The sequence below is a fragment of the Podarcis filfolensis genome (assembly GCF_964270895.1).
Source record: "Podarcis filfolensis genome assembly, chromosome: 6".
Taxonomy (NCBI): domain Eukaryota; kingdom Metazoa; phylum Chordata; class Lepidosauria; order Squamata; family Lacertidae; genus Podarcis; species Podarcis filfolensis.
This window is the reverse complement of record NC_139609.1, coordinates 63199862-63220631: the sequence shown is the minus strand read 5'-3', so window position 1 is coordinate 63220631 and position 20770 is coordinate 63199862. Positions and strand designations below refer to the sequence as shown.

Here is a 20770-nt window from a genome sequence, read left to right as displayed (position 1 = left end):
GTGGGGGCGCTTTTCACGTCTTTTTCCTCGCTCATCTTTTCCATTCTGCATTTTCAGATGCAGACCTGATTGCCTTTTTCTCTGTGCCAGCGGTCTCATTGCAAATGCCTTTTCTCTCTGTTTAGGGATCTATGAAAGATGAACACAACATCAGCAAAGCCACTTCTATAATTGAAAGTCAGCATCACCACCTACTGCACTGCTTGGAAAAAACAACTGTAAGTAGCAACAGGAAGCCTTCTAACTTTGAATCTCACACTCTTGGGGGTGATTTCAATTGAAGAAGATGCAGGGATACTACAAAGTAAACAACACAAATACATAGATTTATGTACCCTGGGAGACATAAAAATATGTTATTAAGAGTTGATGGGATGTGCTAAATATTTTATACATGCCTTAGTTCCAGCACCATGTTTTTTTTAAAAATGTGTTGCACCAAGCAACCCAACAGGTAGCTTCTCTCAGGACTCAACATGTCTTTTTGCTTTGTTGACCTTCAGACGCTTTCCTTTTAAAAAGCACCAAAGTCTGATGCCTAGCAAAATATTGCCACCGAGAATTAAAGGCAGAGATGCTCAGGGTTTGCCCTTACTAGAAGTTGGCTTTGGGTGGGTGCCAACTTGAGATGCCTGCTGTGCACACCTGTCTTGCACTGCCTACAAGTTGTTGGATTATACCCAGGAATCAAAGCAGCATGGCATACTCCAAGGTGAAAGCTGTACTGCTCAGAAGATGGGCAAAGGCTTCCATTTCAACTACTGCATACTACAGTGAAAAGTGTACAGCAGCCCTGGGAATAGAATGATGTGACAGTTGCCTGAGACCTGCACATAAAAGCAGTCTTCTATGCAGGTAGCCAATGCAAGAATGAGCCTCACAATGCACATCCCCGTTCAGTTGTTAGACGTGGCTACTTGGCCACAACTAAAGCTGCATTGGGGCCCGTATCTGTGTTGTCTTTACCCCTTCGACACCACTTCTTCAAAACATTAGATTATTATCCATCTCCAGCTGCCTGTGCCTCTGTTTCTGCAGTGCAGCAGCAGACCACCCTAAACACAGGCAGCGTACGTGAGAAAAGCAGATACCTTTTCCCATAGGGAAACTCAAGGGCGGGTACAGAATGCACAGCCCATGTTGATCTTGCTGTCGTTTCCGCCAGCTGTAGGAGCAGGTAGAAGGCACCACATCCAGAGGCATGGCACATATGGACTGCAGAGACTAATGTGTTGCATGAGCATGTTCAACGCCCCCACCCAAGAAATAAGCACTATCAATATGCCTTGGGTAATATCTCCATGATGAGACATTTATTCATAAACAAGCATCACTGTGCATTTCTGTCATATTCATTTGAGAAGGGGGGGGGGGGGAATAAGGCTAAAGGATGAAGTTTACTATCCCTGATATCAAATGGATAAACAGAGATCCAGTCTGGTATGGGAGTAAACAGAGTGTTGGAAGTAGAGTGAAGAGATCTCAATTCAAATTCTCCCGCAGCCACGAATCTTGCTGCGTGGCCTTACACAAATTACCTACCTCACAAGGTCACTGTGGGGAGTGAAATGTAGGTATCTTTATGTATGCTGCCTTGGACACTATAGAGAAAATAAGGAGCTGGAACAATGGTGAAGAAATAGGAGCACTGTTTATGCAAATGCTATTCAGACAACAAATGTGTGTAGAATCAACATGGGGAAAGGGGCACAATAAACTGATATATTATTCCATTTATATTGCCTCCTTCCTCCCAGTGGAGCCCAGGGCAGCAAACAAGTGACAAAATAATTTAAACACCTTAAAACAATTCCAATACAGACGCAGACTGGGAAATCTCAGTATTGCAATTTAAAAAGCTTGTTAAAAGAGGAAAGTCTTAGGCACCAAAAGTCAAGAGATGGTGCCTGCCTATTATTTAAGAGGAGGAAATTCCAAATTGCAGACGTCACCACACTTAATGCCCAATTCCTGCATTAACCAACCTCTTCAACCTGGGCATCGATTGGGTCATGTATGTACATAAGCTCTGTTCAGAGGGCACAAACCACTCCTGTCCCCTGCATTGATTCTACATATATTTGTTGCCTGAAAAGAACATCAGTCTCAACAATGATGTGAAGCTACTGAAGGGATTGCCATTGGGTCAATGTTAGTATAATAATAAACAGAGGAGGGGGGAAATAGGAAAAAGAGTTTCTAGTGCCTTTAAAGCCGACTGGTTAAAGAAGCAATTAATGACCAAGATATATATGAACTAAGCTGATAGGAAATATAATAAATTATTTCCCATCTATCCTCCAAGCTGAGATCCTAATGTAAATATGTATAATGCTTTGTCAGAAATCGGGGGGCAGGGGTTGGAATCAGATGTGGCTCATTGCAACTTTGATCAGTGATAAATGGCTATTTGGTTATAGGAAGGGGTATGCTACTGACCTAAACCATCCATCATTTTCAACACAGAAGTTGTCATCCACAGACTGACATGCAGCATGTTTGGTGTATGTTTTTCAGTGCACCCATCACAACAGTTCAGTCAGCATTTGTGCTGAAAAAGCATGTCTTTCCATCATACCTACTTAATCAATCAATCAAGAAAGCATTGCACTAACAAAAGAAATTGTTGTGATAATTTATGGATTGTTGAAACACCAAAGTGTCATTCTACAATGGTACAAAGTTGTCAGCGAAATGAGGAATGACCTACACATAAAAAGAGTTTTACCAACAGTTTTGAAAGGGTAATTCACCTTTTCCTCAAACCAGAAATCAGATTCATTGTATCACCTACGCCTGTTGAAATTCAGTGTCATTCTAAGCTGTGGTTAATTATCTCCAAACTCAGGCAATTGCTCAAAACAAAACCTGTAAAATAAACAAATATAAAGCAAAGAAATAAATTCAAGAGCCATACCCCTTATTCTGTATCACAATACATCCCATATTTTCTTCAGCAGCACTACTTATTTTACTCTAATTCAGCTCTATGGCTTTTAGTTGCTCAGGTGCTGCCATCTGGGGGTGCTTCAGATAAATGGCTTATAATATTTTATTCTGGGCCACTTGGCTCTCAAAGGAAGCCCAAGCATCTTATTGGTGTAATGTGAAATGTGTTAAAGGAAATGGTCATATTGCCCATTCAAACTTGTGTGATGCCACGTGGAATGCTGGGAGTTGATTTTGGAATGCTGGGATGGACAATCAATGGTGTTTTTATCTTTTGTTGACATGTTGTCCTGTAGGGATTGTCCTATCTTGGGGATGATCCCCTGTTATCTGTACGAACTTCCACCTTCAAGGTATTTCCTTCTTAATTCAATCCATTTGCTGCAGTCTCTGTGCCATGTCTTGAGTGTTGTTTCCTTCCTTGTTGTTGATCCCGTTTTTAGCAGATTGTGCATGCTGGTGCTCTTTTGCTCTCTGGTGGCTTCCAGTGTTATTAAGACTGTCAAATGGAAAACAGCTTTATCTGTTTTTTCCCCACCCTTTCTAGCTCAAAAAAGGAATATGCTAAATATGAATGTTAAGTTATCTGCCCTTTGTGGTTGTGGGAGTTGTGTATGTTCTGAGGTCTTATCCTTTCTCGCTCCTGTGTTAAGTACAAGACACCACTCATCTCTCCCCTGTTTTGTGCGATGTATATTTCCCTGATCTGGCTAAAATTGTTATTCTAGGTTACACAACATTACATTTCTAGAGTATTCTTCACGCATTATGGGAGTAGCGTGGAAACTGCTGTCAAAACGTTCAAAAGCCTGGTGCCTCGTGGGTGCTGCCAATCACTGTCCCACAGGATTATCTCCTTTGATCTTGGCCAGGTGTCGAGTACATGGGAAGACCTGCCGGCATGACCCTACCCATATACTAACAGGCTTTTAAAGATTATGATAGTCCCACAGAATAAAGTTGCAGGTAAAAAGGTCCTGTGACATATGAAGGGCCCCTCTTTCCTGGAATTGGAGTCCTAGGTGGAAGCTTTCTCACAAGTTGTCTTCCTACCTGAAAGCACAGAATGACAGCTCTGTGCTATTCAGCTGGGTTGATTATAAAATATCTGCATCACCTTTCCCCTAACCATGTCGTTCTCCCTAACATTTGCCATCCTAACCGCTTTGCTTAGGTCTATCTCTGCTTCATAATGTTAAATCAAGAAGGTCATGATAAAATCAAGATACTTATGCTCCTGCCAGACAGCTAACACGTCTTTGTCCTTCTGTGGTAAACTACAAGCAGAATTGCACATGGCTTTCTGCACTACTGGGATTGTTAAGCTCCTTCAATGTGTACATCCTATGTTCCTTCTACACCAGTGGACATGGCATAGCTGCTGTGGGTAAGGCCATTTGAAGCTCAGCACACATTCGGTATAACTTTATGGTGGGTATTATTTTATGACCCTTATTGATTGATTTATTATGCATATTAAAATTATCAGTAAAACGTTTTTCCAGTGGGGTTTTTTTTTCCATGAGAGATATAGCAGTATAGCCACCATAATGTTAAATTTTGTATAATGGTGGAGTCCCTAAGATGGTTGGATGTCATATGGCAGGCAAGACCAACAGGTAGATTGTGATCTACTGGTAGATTGCAGGGTGTTCCTGGTAGATCCTGGTTGATCTTTGGCCTCTCAGCAATCTCCTTACAAAAAAGCAAAAAAACAACAACCCAACTTTGGCTTACTTAAAAAAGCTCCACAACTTTGGCTTCCTAAGAAAGCTCCACAACTTTGGGTAGATCACTGCCAGTTGTTTTTTGACAATGGGTAGATCACTGCCAGTTTTTTTATACTGTGAGTAGATCACAGTCTATTGGGGGTTGGACGTCCCTGTCATATGGTAACCTCCTTCCAGCAACTCCTGCAGTCTAGCTGGTGCCAAATGTATTGCTCTGCTTTCCTTTGGACATCTGAGGGGCCAAGGAGGAGGTCTTGTTCTCTGGGCAACACTGGATATCCATGCACACTGCCCAGGCTTGCGCCTCAAGGAGTTGACTTTGGTTCTGCTAACGCAGCAAAAACAACATGGAAGGAAGCAGTGGCAAGTTACTGGTCTCTGCAGCCACAGCAGGCACTGTGATTCTCCAGCAGTTTGACTTCACCCCCCAGAGGTGCACTCCATTGTATCTCAAGACAGATGGGTGCCAACAACAACGATTCTGCAGGACCATAATACTTTATGAAAAGAATGCAGATTTTAGGAAAATGATTTTTTCAAAAAAGCTTTTACCCTCTGCCATGACTAAGGGTTGTAACCACAACATTATAGCATTATGGGGTGGGGTTTTTTTAACAAGAAAAAACACACTACAGTCAGAAAAGTGTTTTAGTGATATTTAAATGATTGGTTTCAGAAACAAAAATTATGCCCGCGTCATAAAATGCACCCATCACAAATGTTATAAGTGCTGAGCTGTGATTAAGTTCACTTTCCTGATATCTCGCTGCCTACGTAAAAACCACGCCTGTTGAAAAATATGGCAAATTAGGCAGCTATGCCCATGGAGATTGTGTTCTGAATAAAGATGGACTTTCTTCAGTCTGAGAAAGATGGATACACCACAGGGAAATTCATGATGAGAATAATTGGATAACGGTATTGTGTGGATTCCCCTAAAAAGTGAGTGAGTGAAGCATGACAATTCTTTACTAAATGCCTATGGTTGTATCAAGTGTTCATAATGCTCAGAGTATACCTATTGAAATGAATGGACATGACTGAGGTCCACCAATTTCAAGGGATCTACTCTAAGTAAAAAAATAATTGTCTACAGCATCTAAAGTTGGGGTATGTCTGCATCAGTGCTGCTTGTTGCATTGCTTTTCATTTCAATTTGCTGCTGGGGGTACAACCTGCACAGGTTTCCTTTTCTTCAAGCTCAAAAAAATAAATAAATTCATGCAAAGGAAGTGGTTGGCATATGATAGACATTTGCCGGTTTGAATTCCACTTCTTGGCCTTCTTGCTAGTCTTTGTCTTGCCCTTTATCGCTTACTAGTCTCTTTTCTATAATGGTAAAATTGCACCATATGCCAGCATTCCTCTCTACCTTATTTAATTTCATCTGCGAACTTCTTTTAGTAGAACCTAAACCTGAGTGCTTTGCAATCCTCGCTTGAGGTTCCTCCTCCCCTATTTGGGACAAATTGCATCAAATTTAGAGATGTGCATAAAGGCGAAAAAGTGCTGATTCTATGTTTATTCACATTTTAATAAACAATTCTCTGAGGAGTAAGTCCTTCTGTAGGAGGGGGTGCTCAAACCCATAAATGACAGAAACGAAATGAAGCGAATGAAATGTGACAAGAGTTTTGGTCTGGGGAAATGAGTGTAGTCCCACAAGTAATCTTCAAACATTTTCCACACATATGTGCTTCCTCTTCTCTCAGACTTGAAAAAAGTTAGACACAACTCCACCCTACAGCTCCAGAAACAAGATTAATTGGGGGGGGGAGGAATAGCAATGCATCTTGGATAATTGGATGCATATTCACAAAAACTTGCTAATTTCTCGTCCAATAAGGTAAGAGACCTTTCTTCAAATTTATCTTGGAAAGATTTATCATGGAACTTTTCACATGAAGTACTCTTAATTATTTTGGGTTGTATCCAAATTCTGGTCCTATTCAGAGCAGACCCAATGAGATTAATGGACTAACTTAGTTGGGTACAAGCTTTATATTAATTAATTAATTAATTAATTAATTAATTAATTTCAGGATTTTTATCCTGCCCAACAACATTAATATCGGTAGACAACTTATAAGGCATAGGAGATGGAGGAAGACACAAATAGGAGTAGTTCTTAGCAGTGACAAGATCACAACCAGATGATCTTATACACCCTTGAGGAATTCAGTCATACTAGATATGATCATCATGCCATTAGCTCTGGCACAGACACTCCTGTTGCTGAATATTTGGGCACTGAACAAAATCCTGAATGTCTGTTTATAGGCTTATTTTTGAAGCATAGTAAACCCAAAACACATCTAAAAACTCAATCAATATCAGCATTGCAGACTCAGGTACTGCCAAGAGAAGAAAGTTCCACAGTCAAGGGGCAGCCCTCAAGGACATTTCTATTTGGGGCTCCTCATACAATTATGGCTGCGAAGTTAATCCATAATGAAAAAAGCTCTCTCAGCCAGTATCTGGGTATAAACTGGTTGGATGAGAAGGGCACATATGTGTTCAAAAAGCAGGTTTCCTTGGGAAAATAAGCAGAAATCAAACGCATTTCAGATATTACCTGAAGGACCACTGAGCAAATGCATAAGTGTCTTCCACCTTCAGCTACAATGGCGGCACTTCCTGCCAATGCCTGAGAAGGAACCTGAGCAGGAAAAAAAATATGTTGGCTGTAGATATGGATGGATAGAGCACGTTTCCATCTGCAAGTGTCCATTTCAACATTACAGGAAGTGCCACCAGCCAAATGCTGAAGAGCCAATTGGCTTCTCGAAAGAGAGTTATGTCATGGTTCCCAAAAGCACGACCAAACAGAATATGCAAAGGTCCTTGTTTGAAAGTTTAGTCGCCCTCTGGGTGGTGGCGGTGGTTGTTTAAAGTCATCTCAGGAAGTTCCTGACATTTGCTGACGTTCTCCCTGACAGAACCATGAGTTCATTGACGAGCAGATGTTTGAGCAGAACTGCCTGGAGAGCTCGATGCAGAATTACCCGTCCAGCCGCAGCCCCTCCCTTTCGAGCCACCAAGGCCTGAGCACCTCCTGCTGTTCCCGCCGCAGCAAGAAGACAACCCACCTCCCTAATTCCAGTGTGCCAGCGACCCGGCTGCGGAGCATGCAAGAGCTCAGCACCATACACATCCAGTGCAGTGAGCAGCCCTCACTTACAACAAGGTACGGTAGGAGGAACCCCTTGGTCTAGGAAAGAGGGTTTTAGCAGACATGTCTCTGAGCCCAAGCAGGGACAAGTTCATTCAGGCAGTGTGTTGAGCTGGCATCCGGGATGCTTTTCCTGTAGTCTTATTGGAGTTCACCGATTGGGTCTGCGTTGCTCCCGGACAGGAGGAAGGAAGTCAAATGACACCGAGGGTTGGTTCAGAGAAAGAGTTCTTTATTTCTGCTCTCCGGAGCAGCAGAAAGGCACTTGCGTGGTCAGTCCACAGCAAATCCAAAGAAATGAGAAATTTCATGCAGTATATATATCCTCCAGGCACCCTCTCCCCCCTCCCCAGGAATCCAGCCACGTCAGCTTATGCATACAGGTTGACATCACACATGGTCCTGCTCTGGTTACTCTTAACCATAAAAGGGTTTTCCTTTCTGTACTTCTGACCATAAAAGGGTATTCCTTCCTGTACTTCTGACCATAAAAGGTTATTCCTGTTCTTACACTCTTATCTTGGAGCAAGAGGTCACCAACTCCAAGAACACACTCTGGCACTGTTCCCGGAGTAGGTCTGTGCGTCAGGACGTAAGACCTAGACATGTCATCCCTACTCCACTAGAACAGCCAAGATCATCCTTGCCATCACAAACTGATAAAGGAGAGGGCTCTGAGCACTTGTTTATACATTGACTCAGAGCTCAAGTTAATGGATTTTAGCTAAGGAAAAATAGGGATTTTGGTGGCCGTTTCAAACTGCCTGCAGAGTCAGTTTTTGGGTTTGGGAAACCCATTCCTTCATTCCCATGCCACAAGTCCTGCATAGCAGAGCTGAAATGAAATTTAGTGCAAATTGGAAGACATTTTTAAAATCGTGCATGAGGATTTGCACTGCGCATTTTCACATTCTACAAGTGGGGGGTTACAGATACAGAAAATGAGTGTTTGGCACCTCCCTGTGGGGAGGTAGATGTCTCTACTCTCAGCATTACTGTATCATGGCAGTTGCCAGGAAGCAGATGGCTGGTAATGCTAGGATTAAGAATCTACAAATAACCATTTCCCCTAAGCAGTTTCAGGCACCATATAGTAAGCTTTTAAGTGGCTAGCATGTGACACCCAGGCATCTGAATCTACCTTTCTTTGGTGATTTCCGCCATGGACATTCGTAAGGCCCATTCAACGTGGCGAAACATCGCAATTTTCTGCCTCCTGAAAAACGTTCAGAAAGTGAGTCAGATGTGGAGAGTTGCCGTCTGGAATCATATTAAGCATTGCAAGGCTATTAAAAATACCAACAATTCACTGTGAAATAAACTCTTACATAGGCCAACATGTTGTTGTGTGAATCAGCCTACAGTCAGGGCAGCTTATGTCAAAAGCAAATGAGATCTTGTATAGTGTTTAAGGAGAAAGCAGTCAAGCCTACACTGCTGGAAGAGAAAGATAATTTTAATATACACTTGCCCTTGCTGCATAATAAGCAGAAATGAGCAGCTGCAGATCTTATTGCCAGGGAGATGCTGTTCTGGGGCGAAAATGATACCTGCTAATATTTTCCTGTTATGCAACTATTAAATGAAATGAGGACGGTATATGGGTTAGGCAACTGTTCATATAGGAATAATCTGAAATATATATTGGTTTGATTGCAGGTAATATGGTTGTGTACAGCAGGAAATGGGTGATAACTGAAATTTCTTAATTCTTAAAAATTGAAGTGGCAAAAGAAAGTGCAGTAGTGTTGTGAGTGGGTCGATTTCTTCATCCCACATTTAATTTGTGTATCTGCTTCAGGCTAAGGACATATAGGATAATAGCAAACCATTCTTTGCACTTTTTAATGTGGCTCATACTATTTTCTAAGCTTATTCTACCATCTGGACCCTCCCCAACCCAACACTGACATCTGCACAGCACACAGATCCCCCTGTTGGGGGATATAAAATTAATAATTCTGTGGCCCCTCCTAAAACCACATACAAGTAGTGATACTACCAGAACGCAAAATCAATCAGTTCTCAGGTCAGATTTTACTATGCTTATGATTTTCAAATGGATAATGAGTCCTGACTTCAATCCAACAAACTGTTTTCATCATTCAAATGAGAATGATTGCAATTTCTACACCTGTGCAAGAGAGCATTCCGGGTCATGTGGCCAGCATGACTAAGCCGCTTCTGGCGAACCAGAGCAGCGCACGGAAACGCCGTTTACCTTCCCGCCGGAGCGGTACCTATTTATCTACTTGCACTTTGACGTGCTTTTGAACTGCTAGGTGGGCAGGAGCAGGGACCGAACAACGGGAGCTCACCCCATCGCGGAGATTTGAACCACCAACCTTCTGATTGGCAAGTCCTAGGCTCTGTGGTTTAACCCACAGCGCCACCCAAGTCCCAGTACAAGGTTAGCTGAATGCAAATGTGCAGAGTAGGAATTTATCCCAGGTTGGTTCCAGATTATTCTTTATCTTTTATCTGCTCCATCAGGACAATGGTAGTTAGCATTCACTGGTGATGGGAAGATAGGTAATAGGATCCTGGCCGCAACAGGCAGATCAGAGTGGAGAAAGAGGTGAAAGGGCAATCGCTGGAGAGCACCTAGAGGCACTGAGATGGGGGAGACAGTGGCGTAGGAAGGGGGTGTGCGGTGGGTGCAGGCCACCCCCGGTGTCATCACTGGGGGGTGTGACAAAATGGTAAAAATACGTGTTTTAGAAAAAATAACTCCTGCATCCCCTGCATGCCCCTTCCTACGCCACTGCAGGAGCACTCTGCCCTCGAGTGATTTCCAGAAACCAGAAGCATTGCTGTCTCCAACTTTGCAGGCAGAGCACAGCCTTTATGGCTAGTAGCCTTCGACAGCCCTCTCCTCCATGAATCTGCCTAATCCAGAGGTGTAGCTAGGTGAGGTAAGGGGGCACTGGGCGTCATACCTTTTCTTTTCTGCAGCTTGTTTGCATTATGCAGCCAGAACTTTGGGGCTCAGGGGAGCAGCAGTAAATATCCCTCTTCAACACAGCTAGAAGTCTGAACAGAAAGAGTCAGATACAGACAAGGAGTGGGGGTCATGCTCCCCTATAAATGTAGGGAGGCAAAAGCTTGTTGCCTGCACCCAAAGGTTTGCAAGCTCTGAAGTTCCATATTTTGGGAAGATTGCCTTCATAAAATAAAGAAAGCTGTAGCCTCAGTTCAACCTAATGATATGTGCCTTATTTTGGGTGTGGGTACAGCTGGCAACTGTCAAGAGCACTGAACCATTGTAAGGATCCTACTGATATACCTAGAATGACTGAGGTTTCGGAAGATCCTCTTCGTAAGTCACTCTAAGATTACAGCCAGGGTTTCATACTGAAAGAGTTTTTTGTCTTTGTATTGAAATCCAGATAGGCAGTTGGCTATGGAGCAACCCTATCATTTCCACTCCATAATTAATCATAGGATGCAACCAGTGCAGCTCTTAATAGGAATGTTTCTAGCTGCCAAGCCCTTAGGACTTCTGCAGAGTGATATTTGAGCCGGGCAAGGAGTAAAGAGACAGAATGGCAGCCAAGTAATCTAGGATGACCTGTAAGGGTAGACATGCTGCAGAAACAAAAGCAGGATTAACCATTAATTGGGCAGAATATTCAACAGCTAGACCCAACAAGATAGGATTCCATGTTGACGTTAATCAGTGTGAAGAATGAATCTGTGTTGTTCCCTATTTAGGTTGCTTTTAGATCAGCTATGGGCAATATATGTGTTTTTCTTGGCTAGTCCTCAATTACAGGTTGGAGGAGGTTGCAGTCTCCCATTTTTACTGTCCAGGTATTTTGGGTGGCAAAGGGTTTTTTGTTTTTTTAACTGTGCCTTTAGTACCTACCTCTTGAGCAGAAACTCATTGGGTGCAGCTTGTCCCAAGATGCATTGATGGGGCAGGCTGCACCACAGCCTCCAGGCTAAAACCAAAGAACAGAAAGGAGGACCCCAAATGCTGGCTTTTGGAATTTAGACCTGTCTTGCTGAATGCATCCATGCCTTTACAGTACTGCCAATTTATCAAGAAATCTCCCATGTCCCCAACTGGGCTTGAAGAGGTTCCTAGCTGCATAGAGTCCTTTGCAGTCCACCACCCAGTTTTAGCCTTTAGTCTTTACAACCTCTAAGAAAGACAATATCGCGCGAGGATATCCAACACTTGGAGGGACGCGGGTGGTGCTGTGGGTTAAACCACAGAGACTAGGGCTTGCCAATCAGGTCGGTGGTTCGAATCCCCACGACAGGGTGAGCTCCCGTTGCTCGGTCCCTGCTCCTGCCCACCTAGCAGTTCGAAAGCACGTCAAAGTGCAAGTAGATAAATAGGTACCACTCTGGCGGGAAGGTAAATGGCGTTTCCATGCGCTGCTCTGGTTCACCAGAAGCGGCTTAGTCATGCTGGCCACATGACCCGGAAGCTGTACGCTGGCTCCCTTGGCCAATAAAGCGAGATGAGCGCTGCAACCCCAGAGTCGGTCACGACTGGACCTAATGGTCAGGGGTCCCTTTACCTTTTTATCCAACCCTTGTGACAAACAGCTTGCAACTTCTGGTCCTTTTAATCCTCCCCACCCCACCCCCGGCTGTCTTTTGTCTTTTAGTCGATCCAGCCTAAATATGAAATCAGACGATGGGCTGAGACCGAACTGCAAAGCCTCCCAAATAACCACAGCAATCATCAGCATCCCGACGCCTCCAGCACTGACCCCAGAAGGCGAAAGCAGGCCTGCCCCATCCAGCCCCGGCCACTCAACGAACATTACCGCTACGAGCAGCAACATTGTCAAGGTGTCGGCTTTGTAAGGCTGTGTCGGTCAAAGGAGGCTGCTTGGAAGGCCGGCGTTTCTCTCCCTTTCCCCACCTCCATGTTCCTCCTTTGCTGCAAATTGTGCCTAGATGAGTGGCTGGGTGGACAGCTAGACCAACCTGACCGGCATCTAAGAATTAACTGCGGGAGCCTGGTAGGGCAGCTTCCTTCAAACTCACGTTCATGCTGCAGAGTGAGCTCAGAAGAACTGGGAAGCTAGAAGGGGCTGGCTGGAAGGAGCTCTCTTTTGTCTGTCAACAAGAAGAAGAAATGTTCCCGGCTGTGGGGCATAGAAGAGTTTCCAGAAAGTGGAAGAGACATCCTGTCATAGCTACGAGAAAGTCAATACAGAAGCAGAATTATAACACTGTGTATCTCAGCACCTTTTCAATGGTTTTTAATGGATAATATTTATTCATGAGGATATGACTGAAAAAGGTGATTAGAAAAAAAAACGGATTTTGTGATTATTATTATTTCCTTCATGCAGCAGGATCTTTTAATCAACCAAAAGTACACATTTGCTTTCTTTTATAGCTGAAGGTTTTAGGCAAAAAAAAAAAAAAAAGCCACCTTGTCACGAGAATTTGGTTTTCATTCTTTTGTGAGTGCGTGTGTGGGTGAGAGCAAGCAAGAGGATTCGTAAAACTTGGCACACTCCGACTACAAAAGATCTGAGCACACTTTCCTGTTTCTGGGCTCAACCCTGCAAAGACGTACCATCTGCATGGTCCACGACAAGCTTTAAGTAGTGCCTATAGAGCCAGGGGTTCTACTCACTGTGTACCCTTTTCTTGCATGAGTGTGTCTTTGCAGGCTTCAGCCTTTAGTGCGCAGTAGCAAAAATAGAGACCTGCATGCAGTCACACACACACAAGCACCAATAAAACTCTCATTGTGGATGGCATTCTTTCTTAAGACAGGGTTTTGTTTTTTTCTGTAATTGCCTTTTAATTCAACACAAATTGCAGTTGCAAACAGTGTATTTGTCTGCTAATTATTGTATGTGCTGGGGGGGGGAATATTTGTTGGGGAAAAGACAGGCATTTGTAGTCCACCACAATTTTCTGCTTTTAAAAAAATTATTTTGTTATCACTGGCTTGTAAAGAGTGTGACTAGAATAACCAGTTCTGTATTTTTTAAAAAGTCTAAAGAAGTAAGCCTAGGGGGGATTTTATTTTTTAATCTTGTACACACAAGTTTCAAAGAGGGCAAAATCAGTCAAAGCAACTGCGCCAGATGTTCAGAAATACTCTGTAATCTATGCCCATGCTTTCTTTCTTTTTTCTGTTTTATATGTGTTTATTTAATAGTATTGGAAGTGTCTCCCATTGTATATAGTAGCCAGATAGTCAGTGGAAACTGTCCTTGGTAGGATTACTTCAGGAGCCAACTGTTTTGCATGGACTGATAGTGTGTTTCATTTTGTAATACAGTCCTGTGGCTCTTAGTGACAGTCTCTGGGTTGCATCAGTTTGATGGATAAAGCAATTTAACAATATTTGACTTTCCCTTGTTAAAGCATCATTTCCTGCCAAAGAGGAGGATCGCTTCTAGATTGTTGGGATCTACTTTATATTAGAGTACCATTTCTAAGCAATTTATAAAACACTGTTAATAGATGGTTAAATATGTTTCAGAAATAGTTCACCAATTGTTAAAATATTGTTATACTGTTTAGAAAGCGTAGGACTGTGAGTCATAACCAGCTATAAGGTTTTATACCGATGTTCTCATAATGTACCTCCCCTGGGTGCAAACCTGTGGGACTTCTATCCATGTCAACAAGGCTTACAATAATACAGAGCTCTGTGGATTGTGTTCTTTCGTCACAAATTTTACACGATTTATTAACCTTTTCGGACTCATTTAACCTTTCAATTTTTTCCAAATGTATTTTAGGTTGTGTATCCCATAATGTCTTTTGCAGCTTTGCAGCTTTCATTTTTGGCAAACCATCACAAAATGTGGCCCAGAATGTTTTTGATCCTGAAATTGTGTTGCTGTGAAAACATGGAGGTTTTGCAAACCCAACATCATGTTCAGAAAAAATATAATAAGCAGCTCCAATTGGGGAGGAGGGAATCGTCTTTATTTTCAGACTTCTATTCTGATTTGCTTTTCGGCATCTAAATTAAAAGCATTGAGCAAATAGTGCTTGGAAGCCACAAAAAGGAATAAAAACAACTAGGTCTAATGAAATGTACCTTTCAGCCAAATAAAATTAAAACTTAATGTAACGTATGATACCTACTAACAACGAACTTGTTTCTTAGTTTATTTCTTTTTTTCTCAGATACCTTATAGTGCTATGTTTTTGTTTATTCCAAAATCCCTTCCATCTTCAGCTTTCAAACAAGGAATTTTGGTGCATTGGCCACAGAATCCCTTGCAAGCTCAATCCTAGAAGACAACAGGTGATGCCAGGTGACAACCAAGCCAGTTAGGCCTACATTGTCCTGCACATACTGAACGTCCACCTTAAAATATTCAACTGTGTCACTGTGTTGTAAGGAAAAAATGGCAATGGTGGACATGTGAACTTGTCCATCATGAAACAGATTCAGGTGGACAGCCGTGTTGATCTGTCATAGTCATAATAAATAACAAGATGAAAGATGAAAAAATATTTTTTTAATAATTCCAGTGGCACCTTAAAGATCAACTTCCCTGTGGGACCAACTGTTATAACAGTCATCAATAGTTATAAGGTTGAAGCGACCTCTGCTTCAGAGTATCTGACGAAGTATGTATTACACATGAAAGCTCATACCTTGAAAGCTTATATTTAGTTGATGTGCCACTGGAATTATTTAAAAATATTTTTTCATCTTTCATCTTGTTATTTATTATCATCATGAAACAGTCTTCTTATCAAGAAATTCCCAATAAGCTTCTGAGGAACTGAAGGTTCCAAGGACACAGTTTTTAAAAGCCACTGTTCTAGTAATATGAGACAGGCCTTAATTTACCCCCCTAATGTTTGTCCAAGAACCCTTTTTCAATGCCACAGTTTAGCCTTGGAACAAGTAAAGGATGTGCCTTTTGAGTGTCTGCAGAGTAGTATCTCTCCCCTATCCCCAGTCCCACACATCTAGGATTAGGGGAAAGGTTTGTGGGCCAGTGGCGAACAAACTTCAGCTCTGGTACCTCTGATTTCAGAAATTAAGTACTACATTGTCCTCGAGTCCAATCATTCCATTATCTCATGGGTGATCCCGTTTAATTCACTCCAGTGAAAGCAAACTTTTGCCATTTCCCTAGTGAAACTGGTGCACAGTCTACGAGAACTGACCCATAAGAGTCTCTGTGATGCCCAATTTAAACTTTCCTTTGCTTCGTTTAACTTCATCACATCTCATTATACCTCTTGCCTAGTCAATTTGAAGCTTGGTCCTTCACTACCCTTGACACATTGCATTGACTTTTTACATCTGTGCAAAGGGAGGCTAAAATGCAAGGTGTCCTTGCACATGCAGGATATGTCACAGCAAACCCTTTTCATCACAAGATTGCAGATTATGTAATTGGTATAAAATGACAGTTTATATGGGGAGAAGAGCCTGGCTTCATTAAGCCGCAGTCCAATACTAACCAGTCCTTCTAAAAAAACTTCTACTCCCATCTCCAATGCAGAGTTATGGTTCTTATCACGCATGGCCTACAGGATGGACTGAAAAGGACCGCCTCTGGCTCTTTTGCCTCCCTGCACCATGGCAAAAGTATTTGTTCAGCAGCATTGCAGGGAGGCAGTAGGCAAATGTGGGTCTGCAGTAAGAGTGCAAGTGCTGAGTAAAGCACTGCTGCCATGCACTAGTAAATGAACCTTTAGCCAAGTGCATGCCCTGCTATAGGAACACAGCAACAGGCACTATGATGCCATTAACCATTGCAATCCATGACCAGTATGAGAAATCACAGCAAGTAGGCCAATACTGAACTAGTAGTCGCCAGATGAGATGGGGACCCTGTACCTTTCCTATTCTGCAGGAGAAGGCATTTTGGCAAGTGGAGCTTTTCATGCAGTTCTTTATAACTGAGCATTCTAGAAGAGTGTGCCTTTACTTCAAGAATTCCATGTTTCTTGGTTTTGTTGTATGGCTCCAGCAAATCAGAACACCAGAATATTCAAATTTGCAAACTGGAAAATTGGTGTTTGGCGGATCAGGATCTTTATTTCAATATTCTGATGTTTTCATAATTTGGTTTTTCTTACAAGCCTCCAAAATGAATTTGTCTGCATCAAACCCACAAATGTAAATGAGGGTTCAATGGTCGCTTGGAAAATTGGTCTAGTCTCTTGGAATGATGGAATGTTACTTCTTTTTGCCCATCTATAGCATGACCTTGGCATGTGTGTGGTGCACTTGAGGGAGCACTTGAAAAGTCCCAGGCAATATACCTCCTGCAAAGACATACAGAAGTATTAACAGTCTGCATCATCAGTCCCCCTCCTCAAGACATTAGTCTGCTGAAATCACATTGACTTCTATTGGATTTTAGCAGTGTAGCTGTAGGATGTGCAGCCTGTTATTTTAATAATAGTGGGAGGTAAATAATGTCTTTGCTCTGTGAAAGGCACAGGAGAATTACTCCTATGGAAAGGTTCGGAAAGGTGCATGAATGCAATGCTCCTTCCATATATGCAAGGGAAGAACAGTGGATACTGTCTAATAACTCCAGCTCCTGGAGTCCCACAACTGGGTGAGAAAAAGCAGCAATAGTTCCAAACCTGTTGGTTGTGAAGTAAGATGTGGTTTCTGTGCTACCCATCATTTTGCCCTTCCTAGACGTATCCAGCTATGTGTTTTCTCTCTCGTCTTAGAAAACCAGTGATCTAGTGCATTTTCCATCCCAAACGGGCTCTGAAACATTCATTTCTTCCTGCCACTTGGCAGTTGGCATCACATTTCATATGACTATTACTTTTCATAAGCAGAATTGGACAAAAATATTTTCCTGCATATATGGCATCCTACCGTACCAGCATATCACTGCAAACTAAATGCTGACCATTCACCATTCCTGAAACACCATCTCACTGCTGTCAGTCAGTATGATCCACAACTTCTCTTCACTTCTGCCAAGAGACCAGTGTGCATGAGAATTTTGAAAGTGTATGGCATTCCCCAGATTTTAGAAAAGGGATGTTCCTGAATATGCGGACATCAATGGGTATATTGGGGCTGGTGGATCAGAAACAATGGGCACAATCCAAGTACTTTTAAGTCCCATTGACTTCAATAGATAAATTTAAAAATACAGTATGCTTACCATACCTATTGAAATCAAAAGTACTTAACTTTGGATTTCAAATGTGACTACCTGAACATTCTCCCCCTGAAATATCATTGCCCTGCTTAGTATCTTAGAACCTAGGGAATGTGACTTTAGTCTTACATTTTCAAGTAGGGGATTATGGATCTTTTTACAATATTTGCAACTGTTTTGCTATGTATTGAGAAATAACTAAATAGACAAAATCTTAATCTGACTCAAGCCTCCTGAGCCCAAAATCTGTTAGCTAGTTTCTCTCTCTCTCTAAATTCTAACAAACTCTACAGCAGATCGAAAACAATAGAGCAAATCCAACTGAACTCATCTTTTCCATCAACACAAAATAAAAATTCCATCTTGTGTTTTAATATTGCCACCAAATTTTTCCATTTTTGAGTTTAAAACCATTAAACAAAGAAGAGGGACATGGAATCACCAAAAAGAGAAAAGCAATAAGAGGATTTTTTATTTTAAAATTTTGAAGAGTATTTCTTAGATGTACAAAACTTTTCTACAGAAAGGTGTCCTTTTTTTGCAATTGATGTAATTGTATACAGATCTTCGGTTGGTTTGTATTACCCAGGAAAATGAGTTCTTTTTAAATCAGTAGATAATCAACTTATTGTTCTCTTCCCTCTCAAAAACTAGTCAGTCATAGGAAAGTGAACCGTCTCCTTGTAACTCAGGTTTTCAATAGCAATGGCCATAGACAAATGTCACCTCCAGTGAGGTACTCCCTCTAGATTGGTTCAGTGATTAGGGCTACTATCCTCTATACACTTTAGGTAGGAGTAAGTCCCATTGAACTGAGTAGGACTTCTGATTAAACATGCTTAGGACTGTGCCGTAAAACTGCTGATCAGAACTTCTGTTCATGACTCACTGTGTCTCCTGGAACAAGCCACTCTGACTTTTTAACGTCTCAGTTTATCTACCAATAAGATTCAGGTAGTTTTAAAAATAACTTCCTCTCTAGTTCAGTGCTAAATTTATGATCATTTGGTTAACTCAATTAAAACTCTTTAATAAGTATACAAAATGTTTTCTCGAGGGGGGATGCCAAATAAGATGTCTCATTATTTAGAGCAATTACTGATTGGAGAAGTTAGTTTTTAAGGGAGACAAATTGTTGGAAATATACCAATGGCCGTTAATCAAGATGATCAGCATTTTTTAACTCTTAAGATGGGCACACCTTTTAAATCAAACAATGAGGAACAAAGGGACTCTGTCATTACTCTGTGGTGTTAAACTCTGAAGCCTTCAGCTATGACAAATATCAAATAACCAGAGTAAGATCTGCAATTCCTTTAGGCTATAAGGGGAATCATCAAAAGAAGAAAGATATCTTTTGTGGATGGTTCCTCATGATGTCAGAGATGCTATGAGAAAAAAGGGGACATGCAGGTCAAGCTGTCTTCATCTCCAAGTCCAGATTGAGTGAATTGGACACAAAGATGGAGAAGTCCATTGTCGAGTGGAATTTCAGGAACCATGGGGCTAGATTTACTGTTGACCTAACACAGCACGACAGTTCTTTTGTTTTTCTTGTCTAATTATTGTAGTCATCAGTCATGGGACCAAATGACAAATAATCCTCTAGTCTTGCTTTCAGTCAAAGGTTTCATAATTTTGTGCGTATGTGCGCATATGTGTGTATTGCTTTCTTTTCCTTTGCAGACTAATGCTTGCCACGGCAGGTCAAACAGCCATGCAGCTGAGAGATTAAGATCCGTAGTATATCCTTTTTCTCAGTTCTCTGTTGTTACCATGACTGGAGTTGCAGCTGGCTCCATGGACCAATGAAATATATTACAGAACATGTGTGATGGTATATTTTTGATAAATCAGTGAGACATTCCAATGCAATGGTGTTTGCGCTAGAGGTTTTATGTTGTTACCAGAATTCTCTCTCAACTGCATTATTTTCTATTTTCATACTCTAAATGGGCTTTGCTTACAAATCATCACAACCGAGACAAAATTGTACTGTACAAAACTGCAGGTAGATTCGTTTCAGAAAAACTTTCTAAAGAATCCTAAGTTTCCTGTTGTCTTCTTTTGAAACTGTAGTGCATATGTTGAAACTTGTATATCATTTACAGTACTGCGTCTTGTGCCACTGCTGTACCTGATGTATCCAATCTGGATTAAATGGAATATGTGCCACAAAGCACTGAACTCTTGCTGTAGATTTCTTTTAACTGGGATCACTAATGAGATTTAAAGCAGCTGATGGCTTTAACAGTAAATCCACTAAGTCTAGCGCCATTTCTTGCAATGCCCAGACAGAATAGCCCCAGAAGTCCACAAGCAGGGCCAGAAAACAATAGCCTCTCCAACTGTTGCCCTTCCCTCCTTCCCAACAACTGGTATTCAGCAGTATAGTGCTTAAATGTTCTCTAATTAGTCACCATAGCTAATTGCCAATGATAAGCCTATCCTCCGCCTTTTTTCTAATCGCCTCCTAAAGACCTCTTGGGACAATGAATTCCATCAAACTATACACTTTTCTTAGGCAGCAGATTCAGGACAATCAACTTCTTAGGTGTCCAGAGAACAACTTCCTCCTGCTCCCCACCCTTGCTAGGGAACAGGCCCATGCACTCTTTTTGGGAGCATGTGCCAATAGCATCTATACTTACATTTGCAGAACCACCATAGTGCACAATTAGGGAGGTTGAAAGACTAATTGCTGATATAGGCTTTTTTCCCTTCCTCTAGTACTTTTGCTATTTAAAAATACGCACTAGGGAGCTTGATCAGCCTGTACTAGGGCTGCAATCACTTCAGTCATAGAACTGATACATATC

General features: G+C 41.8%; 1 protein-coding gene and 1 long non-coding RNA gene across 7 annotated transcripts in view; one reads left to right on the top strand and one right to left on the bottom strand.

The window, feature by feature from the left end:
• The window catches only part of KCND3 (potassium voltage-gated channel subfamily D member 3), a 278646-nt gene extending 258508 nt beyond the window's left edge, over positions 1–20138 (top strand). For 3 of the 6 annotated variants that reach the window (XM_083617427.1, XM_083617428.1, XM_083617429.1), the window contains exons 6-9: positions 126–218; positions 3246–3302; positions 7619–7866; positions 12474–20138. In XM_083617427.1, the coding sequence (XP_083473553.1) occupies positions 126–218; positions 3246–3302; positions 7619–7866; positions 12474–12675 (600 nt within the window). In that variant the 3' untranslated portion in view covers positions 12676–20138. The remainder of the gene's footprint in view (positions 1–125; positions 219–3245; positions 3303–7618; positions 7867–12473) is intronic. The other 3 variants (XM_083617430.1, XM_083617432.1, XM_083617431.1) reach the window with 2 other exon arrangements.
• LOC310764215 lies at positions 6–7985 on the bottom strand. The gene is made up of 3 exons (XR_014549075.1): positions 7861–7985; positions 2754–2868; positions 6–129 (listed from the first exon to the last, which is right to left on the bottom strand). It is a non-coding gene; the product is annotated as an uncharacterized lncRNA (long non-coding RNA).
• Positions 20139–20770: the final 632 nt, after the last annotated feature.